The 20,565-nt window shown below is 38.9% G+C and overlaps 1 protein-coding gene across 3 annotated transcripts in view; it reads right to left on the bottom strand.

The window, feature by feature from the left end:
- Positions 1–19,976, bottom strand: part of LOC139442512 (ninein-like protein) — an 85,745-nt gene extending 65,769 nt beyond the window's left edge. For 2 of the 3 annotated variants that reach the window (XM_071223325.1, XM_071223327.1), the window contains exons 1-4: positions 19,841–19,976; positions 7,570–7,746; positions 6,315–6,399; positions 4,297–4,496 (exon numbers count right to left, since the gene is read on the bottom strand). In XM_071223325.1, the coding sequence (XP_071079426.1) occupies positions 4,297–4,496; positions 6,315–6,399; positions 7,570–7,743 (459 nt within the window). In that variant the 5' untranslated portion in view covers positions 7,744–7,746; positions 19,841–19,976. Of the gene's footprint in view, positions 1–4,296; positions 4,497–6,314; positions 6,400–7,569; positions 7,747–19,527; positions 19,556–19,840 lie in introns of those variants that run through there. The other variant, XM_071223326.1, reaches the window with a different exon arrangement.
- Between the last annotated feature and the right edge of the window lie 589 nt (positions 19,977–20,565).

The following is a 20,565-nucleotide window of genomic DNA, read 5'->3' as shown; positions in this document are numbered from 1 at the left end:
TTTCTATGGGCATTTTTTTATATTCTGATAAGGCTTTACTTCTTATTCATTACAAAATGTTGGACCCAAACTTAATGTGCGATCTTTCTGTCCCAAAGGACAATAACTCTCCTGTGGAAATGATATAAGCGACGGTTCCGGTCTGGTTCCCGAATCAATGTGCACTGCTACAACAAGTGTTTGTTTGTTTGTTGTTTAATGCCACACTATTCCACACTATTCCAGCTATATGACTACAGTCATATATTGGGTCTGGACCATACAATCCAGTGGTTGACACCATGGGCATCGATCTACGCAAGTGGGATACAGTGACATACATCAACCAAGTCAGCGAGCCTGACAACCCATTAGTCGCCTTACAACAAGCATAGTCGCGGCAAGCATGCGTTGCTGAAGACCTATTCTACCTTGGATCTTCACGGGTCGCTACAACTAGTGGCATATAGAGACGGAGCCAAGCCAATATGTAACCTTGCTCCACCCACAATCAAAAATGGTCATTTACTACTGAATATTTTGAACAAACACTTATTTTGTATTAACTATTATTTGAGAATATCAACATTTGTTCAGTCTTCAACTAAAACACGATTGACACGATTGAAGATAGTGGGGAAAACACCATGAAAAACGGTATACTGCCCTTTTCTTCTTCAGAAAACAGAGAGGTACAGTCATCCCCCGTATTCTGTCAGTCTGTGGTAAGATGTCACATCGATGAAATAATGCCAACTCATTATATTTATCAGTCGTTGTGTTATTACCCATGACAATCTTAACTAATAGTTTTCATACTACCATAGACTTCCAAACTGGAGAAATGCCTACATTTGCTGCACCTGGACATCTTTGACAGATCAACTATCCTAATACATCCATGTCTTCACTGGGTGAGGTGAGGTGAAATGGGGTTTAACGTTGCATCCAAGATTATTGCACTTATATAGCGACGTGCATGCACGTGTATGTGTGTGGCTGCTTGTACTAGTCTGGACTGATGCTGATTTATAGTGCTAGCACACTGAGATACCATGCTGCAGGTTAACATGGATACCCCAATCAGACACAGTATACTGAGTGCGAGCCCACCAGTCCTTGTTTCAGCCCCTTAATGCCGAGCGCCAGACAGGGTAACAACAAGTACCATCTTTTAACGTCTTTTGGTAACCATGTCTTCACTAATAATTGAAGAAGAAATAACATTCAGCATAAAACTACTGTTTTTCAAATGTTACTATCATAATCAACATTTTCTCTTACATCTGATTTCATTTGAAATATACAAACCAGTCATCATACATTGAAATAAGAGATTTACCCACATTATTCTGCCCGTTACAAAGTGTGTCATCGCAGGTGTTAATTAATTGATCCATTTCTTACACAATTATGATATTCATGCTCTTAAAAATAGTTTTTTGTTTGTTTGTTGTTTAACGCCACAGTCAGCAATATTCCAGCTATATGACGGCAGTCTGTAAATAATTGAGTCTGGACCAGACAATCCAGTGATTTACATCATGAACATCGATCCACACAATATGGGATCGATGACATGCATCAACCAAGTCAGTGAGCCTGACCACCCGATCCCGTTAGTCGCCTTTTACGACAAACAAGCATAGTCGCCTTTTATGGCAAGCATGGGTTGCTGAAGACCTATTCTACCCTGGATCTTCACGGGTCTCTTAAGAATAGTAGTAAAGTATAGCACAAGATGTGTATGATACATAAATAGATGTAAATGATAGTTGTATCTTCTTGTTTTTGTAGTATATGTTGAAAAGCTATTTCCCTTACAACCCATGCAATATCCTGCTATTGCTTTATATCCTGATTTTCATTCAATAGTATATCAAAACACCTGCAGTATAAAGTCTATTTCTTAGATAGCAAATATAATTCTAATTACAGTCTATTTGGCACCAAATGAGACTGATGAATTGCAAAATAACACAAAATCAGGAATAGTCTATAAAATGGCAATAAAGACAGCAATGAATACCCAGTACCCAACAATATCCTCGGGTTTTCTCATTCTCATTGCTGGAAAAAGTTGTTTTAGAAATTATCATGTTGCTATGTGTACAAGTTGACATCTTGAACGGAGGGGGGACCACGGTAGGAGGAACAGCGCATCACACACTGCACGTGCTACATCATATACGTCGAAATTTACTGACAACATGCGCCGCTCAGCTGGTGTGAAACAGCTGATTTTTAAGGTGTATGATTTCTTTTGATGTGAAGCAAAAAGAGGAAAAGCATTTTATGCCATTAATAAAAAGTTGAAAAAAGCTTCTAAAGCTCTTGGCATGTCTCCTAACAAGCTGAAAAATGTTGTCTGTCAACGGGACTCTTGCAATCAGTCGAAGAAGGTGGGGAACATATCAAAACCATGTAGGGTTGATAAATTAGACAGTTTTCAGAAACTTCAAGTAAAACGTGCAATTGTTCAACTGCATTCAGAAAATATGCTAATATGCACATGTCACTTATACTCTTGAAGAAACTGAACATAATTTTCTTGTTGCAAAATAAAAGCAAGGGCATCACTAGAAGGGGGAAAAACATCAAGTGGTTTATTATTACAATATCCGCAGTCAAGGTCATCCCTGATGCAGAGATACAGATGAGCAGCGTATTTGCATAAAATACCCCAAAACAATATTCAAAACCCAAGTACTTTCAATGAACTGGCGTACAGAAACGCATGCATTAAATGAAAAACTCAAATGTATAAACACAGCTCGCGTATATACGCAATGAAGCTTTTTCAGTATGCATACAAAGGAGCTAATTTCTGAAACATAATTACGAGCTAATTTACTTTCCAAGTTAAGCCTATATATTTACAACATCTAAAACATTATATGTTTTTTAAATCTTAAAATGTTCACTAATTTTGGGAAAAAAGCAATAGAGTGATGAATAGATGAGTAAAACATATTGGTAACCCAATGAAACATGTAATAACCCAATTAAAATAGAAACCCTAGAGTAAAAACTCAATTGCTCAAAAAGTCATCTGGAGCTCTGCTTATGTATCATTGTATCATTGAACATATGTTTCAGGACATGACAACGGTTAGATAATTGGTTAGGCGAAAAGATAAACTGTCCATTCACCAGCGTGAACGTTGCCGATAGAGGTGAAGGCTATACTGGTCGACTGTCTATAGGTGTTACAATAACATGTACTGCTCGTATCACTCATACCACATGTGTTTAAAGGTTGGACCGTCAGGAGCAACACACCTAGCGGATCAGTGAAGGGAAGACATATTGACAAAGATCCCCAAATGTTTGTGATGGAAAGTACATAAAAGTATTTCAACTTCCCAATCAAACTTACTGTGAATGAATGAACAGTTTTAACTTGGCAGGATTTTGAGTTTGTCGATGGTTTCAGACTCGTGTCTACAGAATCCATTTATCGCCCACATTAACTTTAGTCTTATGAAATAATCGGGTGTTCTTTAACTTCTTTTGAGTAGTATATGTTGCAATGTCCTCTTATGTTACAGCCCTCCACATGATGAGTGAGTGGACGAATTAACTTTAATGTCACAGTCAGCAATGTTCCAGCTTCTTTATTCGCTGTAATAAGCACTCCGGGCTCTTAAAAAATTGGCAAAGAGGACACTTCTTAAAACAAAAACAAGGAGTTAAATCTATCTTCAGAGATGAAACAGAAGTGAACACACATAGTTCAAACATCAAAGACACTATAACATTTTTGGTTGATAAAATGCTGATTTGGTTGTTAAAGTAAAATTATTAATAATAGTTTACCTTAAGTGTTTGTGATTTTTAGAGTAGGCTCACACATTGTGGTCACCTGACCCCCATCTTGCTAGGTATCACATGCATAACTGCATACAATTGTTAGCGGCAAAGACATCAGACTTGTGCTCCCATGGTGGTATGGTTCGTCGACATACGACCTGTTATCTCCCTTCATATCGACTTATTTGTTTGACCATGAAACAAGAAATAGTCTTGGTTCTCAGGCACCAGCCGCATCATTATAAAGTCTGCTGCACGTTTTGTTTTTATTTCCATTTAAAAAAAAAAAATCCTAATATTTATGCGATCCAGTATATAGCATGTAGTTACTTCCCTTTACATGCACATTGCTTTACTGCACATCTTGTGATAAGAGTTTTATCCGCATAATGTGACCTTTGACCTACTTAATATTGACCATATGTGGCAATGGGTTGAGTGACCGACAACACAGAAGCTCCACTGATCTTACCTCCAAACTAAATATCTAGGTTACTGTCTTACCTCGTTCTCTGATCTAGGGGAGATAATCCGCCCTCCTTGTTTGAAGCCGAGATGGCCAGTGCTTGCAGCAGTTTCTATGTCTAGCAGTTCCTCATCCTCAATGGCCCGCTGATCCAACTGACCATCGTTCAAGACATCCGGCTTGGAGCGACGGCCGTACGTCTTGCCACCCAGTACATACTTTGGTGTCACATGGACATCTGAAACAAAATACCTGCGGTTCAGGATGTTTCACAGATGTGCCACCATAGAAGGATTTCATGTTATTAATACCAGCACAATCATCATACATTTATGTGCACTAAATCTTGCTAATAAATGAATTTCAAAAGACAAAATCAATTATGATCATTCAGTGTTTGAAATAAAAGATGCCAAGCTGCCATCAGGACCAACAGAATTTAAAAGCTGCAGGCCATTGTAAAATTCTTCAGGCCAGCTCATTGTGACATACCGTATTCGCACACCGTAATAAGCACCCACGGCGATATTTGCTAATATATTGGCTAGTGAACAATCCCAATTAGCACCACTTCCGATTGATTAATGTACACAAGACTTACTTATTCGTGTATAATACGCTCTTGTGTGTTATATGCACCCTTTATTATGGGCAATTAAAATATTGAAAATATATCTGTTGTGTATATGTTGTGTTGTGACTTTTCTTTCGTATCATTTCAGGCTGTCAGTATAAACCAGGAAATTTACGATCTTTCAACTCTTTTTTTCTCACCAAAATAATATTCTAATAAAGCCCCCTATTTCTAATTTTGAGAGCGGCATAAATTTACTGCAGGCAATAAGGACCCTTACAAATTTGAAACTGCAGGCCCGACACAAGATCTATGGGATAAGGGCAGGTGCTTTTTGCGAACACTTTGATCTTGTATCTTACACTAATACAATATTGATGATGTGGCTAAAGTAACACAAATGTAAACTCCTCCTGGCTCCTTTGTTGTCCAACACTCATCAACTATGTAATATAACCATTTTAGTCACATGACACAAGTGAGTGAATGAGTGAGTTGGATTTTACGCCGCTTTTAGCAATATTCCAGCAATATCACGGCCATGAGACACCAGAAATGGGCTTCACACATTGTACCCATGTCGGGAATCGAACCCGGGTCTTCGGCGACATGACACAAGACAAATATATTCCTGTAGTGCTTTTCTCTACTTCAAAGATACAAGCAATTATCTGAGTGTTTTAAAAAGAGCTCCAGATAAGCTTCATATTTGCATAAGACACTAAAATTAAATCACAATTACCAACTTAATTTGGAGTTGCTTGTACAAGTGAAAAATGTAAAAATGTAATAGTATTATACAATACTGTGCGTAATTACCCAATGTATCAACATACATGTCCTTTCACACATTTTATTTTTACTATCGATTGCAGGCATTACACCTAAATGAACTCTACTGTCATCGATAATGCTTATAAGAGGTGCAGTGTCTCAGCTTTTGTTAGTTAGAAGTATATCGCTGTTGTTAGTTTATGCAACATGTTACACATTTGGAGTATCAAACAAACAGATAGAAATTAGAAATCACCTGAAGCAGTTTTTTAAGCAGATATATATTCTTTAAATGTCTCTCGATGCTGTAAAAATACTCAATAGCCTGCAACCTTAGGGGAAAAAGCATGAAATCCCAAAAGAAAGCAATCAATACCCCATGTGAATGAGTTAGTGAGTTGTGTTTGAGTTAACAGTATTCCAGTCATATCACGGCGTGTCAGCTTAATGTGGGAGGAAAGCCCGAAGTTGTGCAGGTCTCAGACAAACCTAGAAACATAATCAGGGCGAACCGGGATTCAAACACACAACTATAGGTTTCTGGCGTGCCCAAGGGATGCAACTCTGCACAGTGAATTGCAGCACCTTAGATGACTGGGCCACCCGTGCCTCCCCATGTGAATGAAAAATTGTGAGTAAACACTTAATTGCTCAAATAATTATCAGGCATACATGAAGTTGCAGCATTAGTCAAAGAAGGTGTCTCACCCGTTTTCTTGTCGTCATCTAAGTTCAGGGGTGCTACATCCTGTAGGATGCCAACAAAAGCTTCCTTGAAGTCATCAAACTGCACCTGTGATGAAATTCAGATTGATTTTTGCTAACAATACCTTCAACAAGTTTTCAGTTTTCATGACAAGCAGTAATATTTTATTACTACCTTTAAAAGAAGTTTCTGCTCAATGCCCAAGTTGTGTGCTTGTTTTGCCTTTTTAAAATTTGGTCAATAAAAACATGATTTTTTTTTATAAAACATCACTAGACATGGTGATTTACAAATTTAACGGTATTTGGGTACTGTATGGCGGACAATGTTTCATACGCAGAGAATAAGACTTCATGTGTAGTTTTCTCGTAAAATAAGCTGGAAATAGCGATCAGCTGTTTTATACAATTTAAGAACCATCGAAACAACATTTATTAATATTTGTCAATATTACGTATAAAAGTGTATTACCAAATTTATAGAAATGCTCATAAAATATATAATGAACAACCAATCATAAACCAGTTCTGTGGTCTAATGGTTAGAGTGCTTGACTGCTTAACAGGAGGTTGCAGGTTCGATTCCTGTCATCCAAAATGAAAACGTTACAATTGTTGTATTCAATTTTAGAAATTGGACATTTGCAACATTTGAAAGTCCAAACCTTATTTGCTTCTCAACTCATCATGTCTTACTCCGAAAAAGAAAAATCTCATACCCTGGATGAGGTCTCACTAGGAAAAGGAAAAACCTCCTAAGACTGATTAGAGGTTATTACAAACAAACAAGTAACATCCAAAACAATGAATATTCGTGATAGGTTTATGAAAGTATTGGACAATGTATTGTTGTCGGCAAAACCCTGGAACTAGATAGACATTCATAAGTCGCCATTAGGGGTGTACTTTTTTATCAAAGTATTAGTGAGTGAGTGAGTGAGTGAGTGAGTGAGTGAGTGAGTGAGTGTGTGAGTGTGTGTGTGTGTGTGTGTGTGTGTGTGTGTGTGGGGGGGGGGGGGGGGGGGGGGGGGGGGTTTACGCCGCTTTTAGCAATATTCCAGCAATATCAGAAATGCGCTTCACACTTTGTACCCATGTGGGGAATCGAACCCGGACATTCGGTGTGATGAGTGAACGCTTTAACCACTAGGCTACCCCACCACCCCTATTATTGAATGGCATTTGTCCATGGCCCATTTTGGCTGTTCTACATTGTCTACTTTCACCTGTCAGACTAAACATGTGTTATCCAGCTCACCTTTTTCTTGTCGCTGAGCACTTTGTCCAGGAGTAGGTCCGAGTACTCCTCCAGCTGCAGACCCTTGCATAGATCCAGCAAGGCCTCCCGTCCCAGGGCGCCCTCCCCCGTCTTGTCAAACATGTCAAACACCTCCCGCAGCTGGGAGCTGTATTCCTCCGACTCCGCCATCATGTCCTGCAACACATATACCCACACACTAAATACATGCCATCAAATCCTACTACATATACTCATATACAGAACAAATGCAACAATGACAGGTTCACCATCATGTCCAATAACACATAATGACATATGCCCACACAGTCAGTGAGTGAGTTTGGTTTCACGCCGCTTTTAGCAATATTCCAGCAATATCACGGCAGGGTACACAAGAAATGGGTTTCACACTTTGTACCCATTGCGTGAATCGAATCCCGGGTCCTTGGCTATCCGACCACACACAGAACAAACTCAACTCTGCCAGGCACTGCCATGAAGTCCAATAACACATATACTCATACACAAAATAAACGCAACACTGACATGCTCCGCCATCATGTCCAATAACACATATACTCATACTCAACTCTGCCAGGCACTGCCATGAAGTCCAATAACACATATACTCATACACAAAATAAACGCAACACTGACATGCTCCGCCATCATGTCCAATAACACATATACTCATACACCAAATAAACGCAACACTGACATGCTCCGCCATCATGTCAAATAACACATATACTCATACACCAAATAAACGCAACACTGACATGCTCCGCCATCATGTCCAATAACACATATACCCATACACCAAATAAACGCAACACTGACATGCTCCGCCATCATGTCCAATAACACATATACTCATACACAGAACAAACTCAACAGAGACGGGCTCCACCATTACATACAACAAATATACTCATATGCTGAACAAACAACACGGACAAACTCACTCACCAAGACTTGAAACACATATATTCTTACACTTAACAATGAACAGTGACAGGCTCTCCCAGCTGAAACATACATAGTACTCACACTTTAAGCAGTAATATCTTAATCAGTTTGCCTGTCCCACTACTTGATGATGGTGGTTTGTGTACAGTATGGTGTATGTCATGTCTTATACTGATCATTAAATCAGCTACTACAGACTCCAAAGAATGAAGTTTGTAATCACCACAATCCCCCACCTGAACGTTACCCTTCTTTGTAACTCTACCCCACAGTAACACCTACATGCAACAAAAGGATTTTTTTTCATTTTTATTGGTTGTTGGTTTGTTGTTTAACGCCGCACTAAGCAATATTCCAGCTATATGACGGTGGTCTGTAAATTAATCGAGTTTGGACCAGACAATCTAGTGATCGACATCATGAGCGTCGATCCACGTATTTGGGATTGATGACATGTATCAACCAAGTCAGCGAGCCTCATTGTTATTGAAGTTACTATGGTCATTTACATGCTTTCCCCTTTAACACTACTATTCGCTGGAGGATTGAGATTATTTAGCATGTTTAGCACACTGGAACTATAATAACATGACACGCTTTACATGCACGTGGCCCATCGGTGTGAATTACAAGTCTGTATTGCTCATCCATACCGGGTAATCCTCGCCCTCAATGTAATCACAGCTCATGCTTTTCCTTTAACATATGACAGGATGCTGGTTATACCAAAGATATCTGTCTACAGTGTTATAACTTCTTGTATGACAATGCCAGTGACATGGATGACATTGTACAAGCCCTGTAAGTTCCCAGTTCCTGAAGGGCACACACAAATCAAATTCGTAATAAAGTTAATGATATGAAGCCTGTGTTATATACTTTTGCGCAAGTCAAATGGACAAATACATGGTAAATGAAAATATGAACACACTTGTATCAAAATTGCAAGTGCTTATCATCTAGCTCTTTTTCAACATGTTCAAAATAGGATGGAAAGTATTCTTTTTGTGGGCACACTTAAATTCCAAAGGGTATAAATTAGGGCTGCAACGAATACACTATAAGGCGAATACGATTCATATGATGAATATAGGGTAACGAATACGAATATTTATTCACGAAATACAATAACAAGTCAGCAGTTGATGTATTTTTTATGATATTCAGTGAAACAATAACAAAAAAAATTATTTAACATGGCTTGTTAATTATTAATTTATTATGCATTAATATACTTCACTTATACAGGTACTAGTGTCTGCTCAAATGCAACAATGACCAGTGACTAAAATACTGTCTCTCAAGAAATCTTTAATGGATATTTTAAGAGTCAGGGTATGTAAATGCACATGACTACATATTCATGAATATTAGATTCTAGTGACCACAAATAACGAATTAAATTCATGAACATGATGAATGGATACTGTTCGATTCACTGAATACGCGAGGGAATCGTAACAGCCCTAGTATACATAAACATCCTTCTGGGTTCCTTGTGGAAGACTTGAAAACAAATGCATATCTGTGCCTGGTCTAACAATATCAGAGGATACCTCTCACATTCTAAAATCCAAATTTTCCTTATTATTTGATGATAACCCCCAAAACAATTCAGTACATCGCGTAACCCGTAACGCAGTCATAATAGCTTGTACTCGGTGAACAAGGAAAATGGGTTTCAATAGCTTCTCCAACCTGACAAAAATAATGTTGCTATACTTCCCTCAAGATAAACATTTCTTTCACAACTGAACACAACTGGTCGCCTCTCAGAACAACTTTGTCATGAAAGTGAATAAGTGAGTTGTGTATAACACCAATTTTAACATTGTTCCAGTTATATCGCGGCGTGTCAGCTTAATGTGGGAGGAGGAAAGCCCGAAGTGATGCAGGTCTCAGACATCTACCACTTTGGTGAAACCCATGAGCGTTGGCAAGGTGCTAAGAAACATAAAAACATAATCAGGGCGAACCGGGATTCGAACCCACAATCATAGGTATTTTGAGTGCCCAAGGTACGTAACTCTGCACAGTGAATTGCGGCGCCTTAGACGACCGGGCCACACGTTCCCCCACTTTTTCATGGAATAACCTCATCTGAACATCATAAGTATATACTAACAACAAAGTATTGTTATCAGTGTAGGTAATCTAATTCATGAACTTAATGCTTCTCCAAACCAATGCGAGTATCGTCCCCTGGCCAAGAATGTGGCATGAAATCAAACCCTGCCTTAGAACTATAAAATCTAATCAGCAAACAAGAACACTACTGGTAAGCCAGGATAGGTTGAGTTGTGACATTACAATTAATCCCAGTAGGACTATGTATGAGGTCCGCCCACTGGCCGGTATCATTGTGAAGAAGGGGGTAGCGAATGGTCCATGACATGTATGATGGATATGTGTGTGTCCTGTCTAGGCTAACATGTTCTAGTGGCATGTTCAATGGTACATAACAGTACGTGCAGATGTGAGGTACCCGGTGACTGTGAAGATGGTAACAGCATATTTGCACAGATAACATTTGTTTTTGTTTGTTTGTTGTGGGACCGGATTGACCCAATGCCCATAAGGGAGTCTGTAATTTAAGTTTGTTTGTTTATTTGTTGCCCCACTCAGCAATATCCCAGCTATATGATGGCGTTCTGTAAATAACTGAGTCTGGACCAGACAATCCAGTGATTGACGTCATGAACATCGATCCACGCAATTGGAATTCGATGACATGCATCAACCAAGTCAGCAAGCCTGATCACCCGATCCCTTTGGTTGCCTCTTACGACAAACAGTCGCCTTTTATGGCAAGCATGGTTCCTGAAGACCTATTCTACCCCAGATCTTCACAAGTTGCACAGATAACAATTGATAAGTATCGTGACAATAAAGGGAATTCATTTGCTGTATAATGGAATACTTTTTTTGACCCCTAAGATCAATAATGAATAGTGTCATGTCATTCATGAAATGATTGTGAAAGTTGAGACCTTAACATAGTGAAAGTTGACTCAATGACATATTCCTTAATTAATCCCATGTCCCTTACACCCAGAACAGCATGTCCATGTTTTACCAGATTTGTTAAATTTGGGGAGACACAGCAGTTCAGCTTTGAGCATCTTGTAGTCAAACTTAATTTCATGCTTATATTTCATCCTTCCAGTTAGTGGATGTTTCTCAACTTGCTATGATATGGCGTGTTGTCCAAAACAATTACCAGACTTGGGGAGGAATATTGGAGATCATTTTTCCTGCAGCCATTTGGAGAACTTATCAAAATTCATCTTGTCATGATAATCACCTGTTTTGACTTTTGCTTCAAATATAAGCAGTGTTTCAGGTACAAATCCATTCTCGGACCTTACATGTACTAGGATCAGCTGAGGTCCAGTCCCAGACAGGTTGAACCCTACCTACAGCCATATCACCCTCCAATACTAGGATCAGCTGAGGTCCAGCCCCAGGCAGGTTGAACCCTACCTACAGCCATATCAACCTCCAATACTAGGATCAGCTGAGGTCCAGCCCCAGACAGGTTGAACCCTACCTACAGCCATATCACCCTCCAATACTAGGATCAGCTGAGGTCCGGCCACAGACAGGTTGAACCCTACCTACAGCCATATCACCCTCCAATACTAGGATCAGCTGAGGTCCAGCCCCAGACAGGTTGAACCCTACCTACAGCCATATCACCCTCCAAAACTAGGATCAGCTGAGGTCCGGCCCCAGACAGGTTAAACCCTACCTACAGCCATATCACCCTCCAATACTAGGATCAGCTGAGGTCCGGCCACAGACAGGTTCAACCCTACCTACAGCCATATCACCCTCCAATACTAGGATCAACTGAGGTCCAGCCCCAGACAGGCTGAACCCTACCTACAGCCATATCACCCTCCAATACTAGGATCAGCTGAGGTCCAGCCCCAGACAGGTTGAACCCTACCTACAGCCATATCACCCTCCAATACTAGGATCAGCTGGGGTCCAGCCCCAGACAGGTTTAACCCTCCCTACAGCCATATCACCCTCCAATACTAGGATCAGCTGAGGTCCAGCCCCAGACAGGTTGAACCCTACCTACAGCCATATCACCCTCCAATACTAGGATCAGCTGAGGTCCAGCCCCAGACAGGTTGAACCCTACCTACAGCCATATCACCCTCCAACTGCCAACAAGTTGGGACAGTGTGGTGCACCTGCAACCATATTTTATCTATAAAGATGATTGGCTGGTCCTCATCTCGGTCCCCTATGTTTTAGACTAGAGATAACCATAAGCTCTAGAAAATGATAATTGAAATCATTTTTGAGAATTTCAGAGAAAGCTGGTATCTATTTGTCCCACCGACCTCTAAATAGTCTTATGAGCAACACGTGTGTCCAGGGGAGCGTATTCAATTTCACCATCATGACCTGCACATGCACATGTGTACATTGTCTACCTGTAACAAATCAAATATTTTTGCATAAATTCTGGGCACCGCCTACTTGTCTCGAAAGCATTTGTGAGCCAAACAATGAATATTCAAATGAGATGGGTCCGGTCATCGATGCAGCTTGTACAGGTTCCAAATGTTGAACATTACATCAGCAATCCTTTCAATGTAGATGTGCAATGTTATGTTTGTTGGCGAGATTGGTTTCTTGGTTTATTTTTTGTTTAACGTTGCACTATGTAATGTTATCCAATGATTTGTGCGTTTGTTTGTTTGTTTGTTGTTTAACACAGCACTCAGCAATATCCCAGCCATATGACGGCGGTCTGTAAATAATTGACTCCAGACAATCCAGGGATACGATGACATGCATCAACCATGTCAGCTAGCCTGACCTCCCAAAACAGCAGCATATATAATATAATTACATATAGTACTTAATATGAGAATGAGAATAAGAATAAGAATGCCATTCATATTGCGCTACATTTCTATACCACACAGGAGCATGCTCAAATTATTATCCCAGTCAGTGTGGGCTCAATTTTCATTTTCAACTTCTCAACTCCCTGGGTAGTTTAGAAACCTAAGAATCCTGTGAGACACAGGAAGGTTAACAGTCCAAAACATTACCGTCTCATCAAAGTCACTTTCCCAAGGAGACACCACAGGTGCAGGAACAAAGCCCTAAAAACTCGCTGGAGTCAAGCTGTCCATCTAACCACTCTGGCCGACCAACGTTGATTAAGTGCATCTGACATGTGACTTGTCTGCTGTACACAAGACCACATGCCACCACAATATTTCACTGATAACAGGACCAATAAGGAGGAAGATACCAGGGGTTTTATATGTAAAATTTATATATAAAATACCAGCTATTGCACATGTTGGGGATTTTATGAGATATAAAGACATTGGCAGGTCAATGAGATGATGATGTCACTGCAGGTTTATAAAGTGAGTGAGTGAGTGAGTTTGGTTTTACGCCGCTTTTTACAGTATTCCAGTTATATCACGGCATGTCAGCTTAATGTGGGAGGAAAGCCTGAAGTGATGTAGGTCTCTGATGTTTACCACTTCGTTGAAACCCACGAGCACGGGTATGGTGCTGACAAACCTAGAAACACAATCGGAGCAAACCGCGATTCGAACCCACAATCATAGGTTTCTGGTGCAACTTTGCACAGTGATTCGCGGTGCCTTAGATGACTGGGCCACCCGTGCTCCCTGAAGGTTTATAAAGCAATAAACTTATTTCCACATTCGAAATGCCCTTCATTCAACTTTTCCCCTTTTGTTGGAAACAATGTCGTCGTAGTCAAACAGGCTCAGTCACCAAAAGTAACTCTTCAGCAAGGAAGGTAACACACCATGACAAACAGCATGTATATATTTTTCATGTGATATGAGAAACGAGGGGGATTCTGATTTATTTCATTATTTAAAAAAAAACAACGAAACACTTCTCAGCGACCTATTTAACATGTTCAGATAGAACTTCAATACAAATATTTGACAGTTAGTATCACCGTTTACTGGTTTAAGATAATGCTGTGCAGTCCTATTTGGCTGCATGGCAGATCAATAAAAAAATTATTATGAGATATATTCAGAAATAGTTTGTTTGAGTTTGTCAAAATCACTGGACTCTTAACCTTTCATTCAAACACTGTAGTAATTTCCCTTTTCAACCAGACAAACATTACTAATGTATATGAGTGCAAATTCATCTTCGATTGCAACTTTGTAAAGATTTGTTATGTCAGAACCATTTAAATGTAGTCTTTTTCATATTATTATATATCTTAATCAATTGAACTCTAAAGCTCCATCTATAATTGAAGGTTCATATTATAAGGTATATTTAGCAATAAATTTGTTACAGTTTTCCTTAAACAAATGTAATAAAAGCAACATGACATTCAATTTTGCAGAAACCTGTTGCCATATTCTTTTCAGGTAACAAAACAGATTAGGGAATATTATCACTATGGGCTATCAATTTTGGACCCTGGTTAAGAACTACTTCCTGCTGATTGACTCTTGTTTTGCAAACTAACATTTGACACAGGAAACATGAAGCTGACTTTGACTACATTGTTTAGATTTCAGCTAGGGGAGAGAAACTGGCCTGGATGGGGAAAGTTTGAGCAAGCTAACTTCCCAAGGGATAACAAAGCTTCTGATAGATGTTCCCTACTGATACCCCATGCTTGTCATGAGTGATCTCATGAGTCACCCGTACATCAATGCATATTCTCAGACCAGACCACACCACACCACACCACACCACGCCACACCACACCACACACGCTACCACACCACACCACACCACACCACACCACACCACACCACATTCATTCACATTAAATTTATTTCATTACAATCATGAACTCTGTGATGGATGATTTTCGAGTTCTGTTAATTCCTTTTAAGGAATCTGCGATTATGATTTGTTTAACACTTTGGATACAAAGAAAGAAAGCTCTACAAGTAAAATCTTCTCTTTTTTCAAATAATTCATCAATTATGAAATTTTGAACCTTATTCCACACACTAGGATCTACAGATTTAGACATGATGCACCCCAACAAAGCACACAGTCATGATTACACGTGGTTTCTACAGGTGCAGACAAGTTCAGTTTCTAGGACACTGACTGACTGAAACCCAATATATCCTAAAGTTCCTTTACAAATCCGATCATAATACAGAAGAATATCCTGTAGAGAGGTTCACAAACTCACTGAAAAGTCCTCATGCTATTTGTCTTTAGCAGCATCACTGTGTAAGATCATTCATTGTTGTACATTGTTTATACATGATATAAGGACTAGAAAAATATTACATGGGCAAAGTGGACCCTATGTTTTCACAAGCTCGTAAAACCCATGATTCTAGGTAAGAATATAGGTTCGCAGCAAAATAACAGAGGCAACTAAATGGGCAAGAGCCAACTAAATGGATTGGGTAATTTGGTTAGTTGGATATCATTGTATCCCAAATGCAAGGATCGATGCTCATGACATCAATCACTGGGTTGTCTGGTCCAGACATGATTATTTACAGACTGCTATCATATAGCTGGAATAATGCTGAGAGCGACATTAAACAAGAAATAAACCAATCTCACCAACTTACAAAACAACACTAGCTCGAAAGGTTAGTAAATAAACTACTCAATGTCTTAAAGTATCAGACATACAATGATACCAGAACATTTTTCACAAAACAAACCACATCTTAAGTGTAGGGCAATGGTTTTACAACCATGTGGCTAAAATCAATTTATAGCAGCTGTGTACTCATTAATTATTATCATTAACTGATATTTTCTGCAATTACACACCAAAGTACCTGCTTTTACCATAATTCAATTAAAAAAAACATATTATTTAAGCATGTTAAATGAAAATGTATGAAGGGTTGTGTAAAAGTGTTTATATAATCATTATATAATCATGTAAAGATTCAATCTTATTTAAACAGTGAAAACAAACACTTGATCTTAAATTTTCTTAAATCATTTCTGACACATTGTATGAATCGTTACATTGTTACAAGCTCACAAATCAATTGTACACCATAAAGTTTGTTTGTTGTTTAACACCGCACTCAGCAATATTCCAGCTATATGACATAGGGACCACCATCGAATTTCAGCTTTGTTCAGATGTGGATCTTTACCTCTTGCCATGGTTGGTTGGTTTGTTGTTTAACGCCGCACTCAGCAATATTCCAGCTATATGACGGCGGTCTGTTAATAATCGAGTCTGGACCAGACAATCCAGTGATTGACATCATGATCATCGATCCAAGTGGGATACGATGACATGCATCAACCAAGTCAGCGAGTCTGACCACCCGATCACGTTAGTCGCCTCTTACGGCAAGTATGGGTTGGTGAAAACCTATTCTACCCCAGATCTTCAGGACACTATAGGACTATATTCCCATGTGAAAAGGTCTCTTGCCTTATACCAAGAAAACAATATCGTACGACACAAATAGCAATATAACTGCAGAGCTCCAGATAAGCTGCATATCTGCGTAAAATATGCATCAGAAATTTCAGAAATATGCAGTAAAATAAAATACAAGCGTGTCAGATACGCAACGAATATTACAGATACGCTACAAAAATAAAACTTTCTGCGTATCATCAAAATATTGTGAAGTAACCCTGCGTATTCGATTAGCAAATCAGCAACTTATTTTGAAATTATAAACAGACATATCGTCAACCTTGCCAAATTCCACGATGACAGTTACATCATGATCATTTGCCATCACACTTTTTTGTGGAAGTATCGTGATATTTTTGAGTCCTATAAAGCTCTTGAACCCACACGACACCAGTTTGCAAGGACTAGATGAATAGCGTTTTTAAATATTTAAATACCCACATGTGTAAAAACTAGTGGGTAACAGAAATTTGAATACCCAGATAGAATTACTGATACCCAATGATTTCAAAATGCATGGCTAAAATACCCACAACACCAAAAGCTTATCTGGAGTAACTTATGGTGTAACTTGGGGATAGTTCTCTTTGGCCCAGAAGCCCATACTGAAGCAAACATATGTAATGCAGATTACTTGTGTAAATAACGTCCTTTCTAAAAAATTCACAAGTTATGTACTATACAGAAAAGGTTATCAGTTTGTTGCCAAGGCTTTGCCTAGATACATTTGAAAATTACTTCATTCCGGCATCAAAGTTAAAAAATGAAAATGCTGACGTCTCAAATTAGTCAAAATGATGTCATCATGGTTAGATTCTATATGGCTTCATGGCATCTAATTACAAATAAAAACACTCACGGCACATAATGATCACTACTATCTAATTTTAACCAATCATTAAAACATTTTAACCTCCGAGATCCTTCAAGACTGTTGAAACAGTCCAGGTAACTAAACTTTCAAGATTATGGTGCTACGCTGATCATTGAAACATTTGTTGTGTGAGCAATATGACAGCAATACCACAGCAATATCATAGCGGGGACACCAGAAATGGACATCACACATTGTATGCATGTGGGAATGAAACCCGGGTCTTTGGTGTGACGGGTGAACACTTTAACCACTAGGCTATCTCACTGCCCTAATTGTTGAGGAACATAAACATCATCGTCAGGAGCTACCTGGAGATCCTTCAACAATTAGAGGCCATGTGTATATTTTGATTTAATTTGTTTCAGATAATTACAGTTAGGGAGTGGTCATTTATTACATGGAACATTTTTTTAGTGACACCTCCCCACTATCCTAAACACATGCACTGTTTCCACATCAAGCCTTTATTTTTATTTGACAAAATAGAACTGTCATGGGTCACTTTTTCATAAAACAACCACTATCCCTTAATCTTTCCTCTAATGAACCATTATCATATTTGATGTGCATGGTGTGTGTTTGAATCGTATGATTTGTATGTTTTAAATGTAAAATATAGGGACCACCATCGAATTTCAGCTTTGTTCAGATGTGGATCTTTACCTCTTGCCATGGTTGGTTGGTTTGTTGTTTAACGCCGCACTCAGCAATATTCCAGCTATATGACGGCGATCTGTAAATAATCGAGTCTGGACCAGACAATCCAGTGATTGATATCATGAACATCGATCCACGCAATTGGGATCGATGACCGTGCATCAACCAAGTCAGCGAGCCTGACCACCCGATTCCGTTAATCGCCTTTTACGACAAGCATAGTTGCCTCTTACGGCAAGCATGGGTTGCTGAAGACCTATTCTACCCCGGATCTTAAGGGGTCCTCTTGCCATGGAAACTGGACATTTTAAAAAAACAACCAACCCCTCTTCTAGACAAAATTTGCCCACAATGTTTTAAAAAGTTTGATAAGAGAACTATTGCCTGACCACCCGATTCCGTTAATCGCCTTTTACGACAAGCATAGTTGCCTCTTACGGCAAGCATGGGTTGCTGAAGACCTATTCTACCCCGGATCTTAAGGGGTCCTCTTGCCATGGAAACTGGACATTTTAAAAAAACAACCAACCCCTCTTCTAGACAAAATTTGCCCACAATGTTTTAAAAAGTTTGATAAGAGAACTATTGAAGATGAATTACAATTCGGTTGAATTAGGTTAGAGGTATGAAGCTATAAGTAAATCATCATGAGTTATAATTGGAAATTATTTTGTAATTAATATAATTATACAAAAATATCAATTTGATTTATCATGTTAATTGTGAGAAACAACCTTACTCTTTGACATTATAATCTAAAAGGTTAAACAAAAGATACAACATATACAATGTTAACAACATTTTGGCTGCCATATAGCTGGAATATTGCTGAGTGCGGTGTTAAACAACAAACAAAACAACATTATGCTTCAAATTGATCACAATACGGATTCAATTTACTTATTGATATAAAACTTAAAACATCTACGGTCATAGAGAAATATTGAACACCTTAACAGCTTACAATCACATAAATAAATACAAACTAAATCAAAATATGACAACAATTCATCGTCAAAACCTGTGCACATAACAGAGTTGAAAATCAATAATTTTATACCTATCCTACGAAGTCCCACACAACTGTCCCAGATGTCACCTGCCCGCAGTCTCCATTTTCACACCGGCATATTTCCCATATCACATACAGCCACCGACACAACAGTTGAGCCTAACACAGGCCCCCGATATGCGATACAGGGCTAATACCACCTTACCCATGTAGTCATGCATAAAAGCCATTGTATATTGGCCGTTATTGCATAGAGTAATTATCCCGCTAGTAAGGGCGCCAGTGCTGTCAAACGTGACGATTCCTCACCGACCTCGACCATGAAGGAAAAATATTACCAGTTGCTATTCACGAGCAATACCTTTTTATCATTCTCCTCCAATTAATTCTGTTTGGGGCTAGTGGAAATTCACGCCATTCTAAGTTGCCATCGCTTGTGAATCATGTTATGAAACTCCAAAATCAGCAACGTTCATTTCCTTCCGTCGCCCATGTTTTTCGCGAGCTGATCCAAATTCACGCGCGGCTGGCGCTGCGATGAGTTCAAACGAGTTATCGTTCTTGTCGCGACATTCTTTATTGATTACTATTGTTCTTAATTGTTATCGATTCAGGTTCTATATTTATCACGATCGATCATAAAACAAGCTCGGAGACCTATGCTTCTGTTGTATACATCAATCATAACAAACAATCACATTAAATTAAAATGAAACATGGTTGCTGTTGTGTGAGGAATCGTTATGCATACACTAGTATATTGATATATGATATAATAAACGTTTGTATCATAAAACGTTTCTCATCAATACAAATAAACACCAAGTTTTACATTGATTTGCATGATTGGTTACAAAGAATTATTGGTCAGTCGTACATCATTTATGTGTATCACATGGTAATGTATCTTGTACCATAATCTTCACATGTTTGCGTGGTATGTGACATGGTTCCTTTAACAGATAATGGTAGCATTGTGTAGTAATTGAGCCTTTTTTAACGCACATTATGTATTTAAGCGAAATAGCAGGGGACACCCTGTCACAAGAACGTTTCAAATGTCACCAGAAAAAAAGCCATGCCTAA

This window comes from Haliotis cracherodii, unplaced genomic scaffold, assembly GCF_022045235.1.
Source record: "Haliotis cracherodii isolate W230 unplaced genomic scaffold, xgHalCrac1.p SCAF_5, whole genome shotgun sequence".
NCBI lineage: Eukaryota > Metazoa > Mollusca > Gastropoda > Lepetellida > Haliotidae > Haliotis > Haliotis cracherodii.
This window is presented reverse-complemented; position numbering and strand designations above follow the sequence as displayed.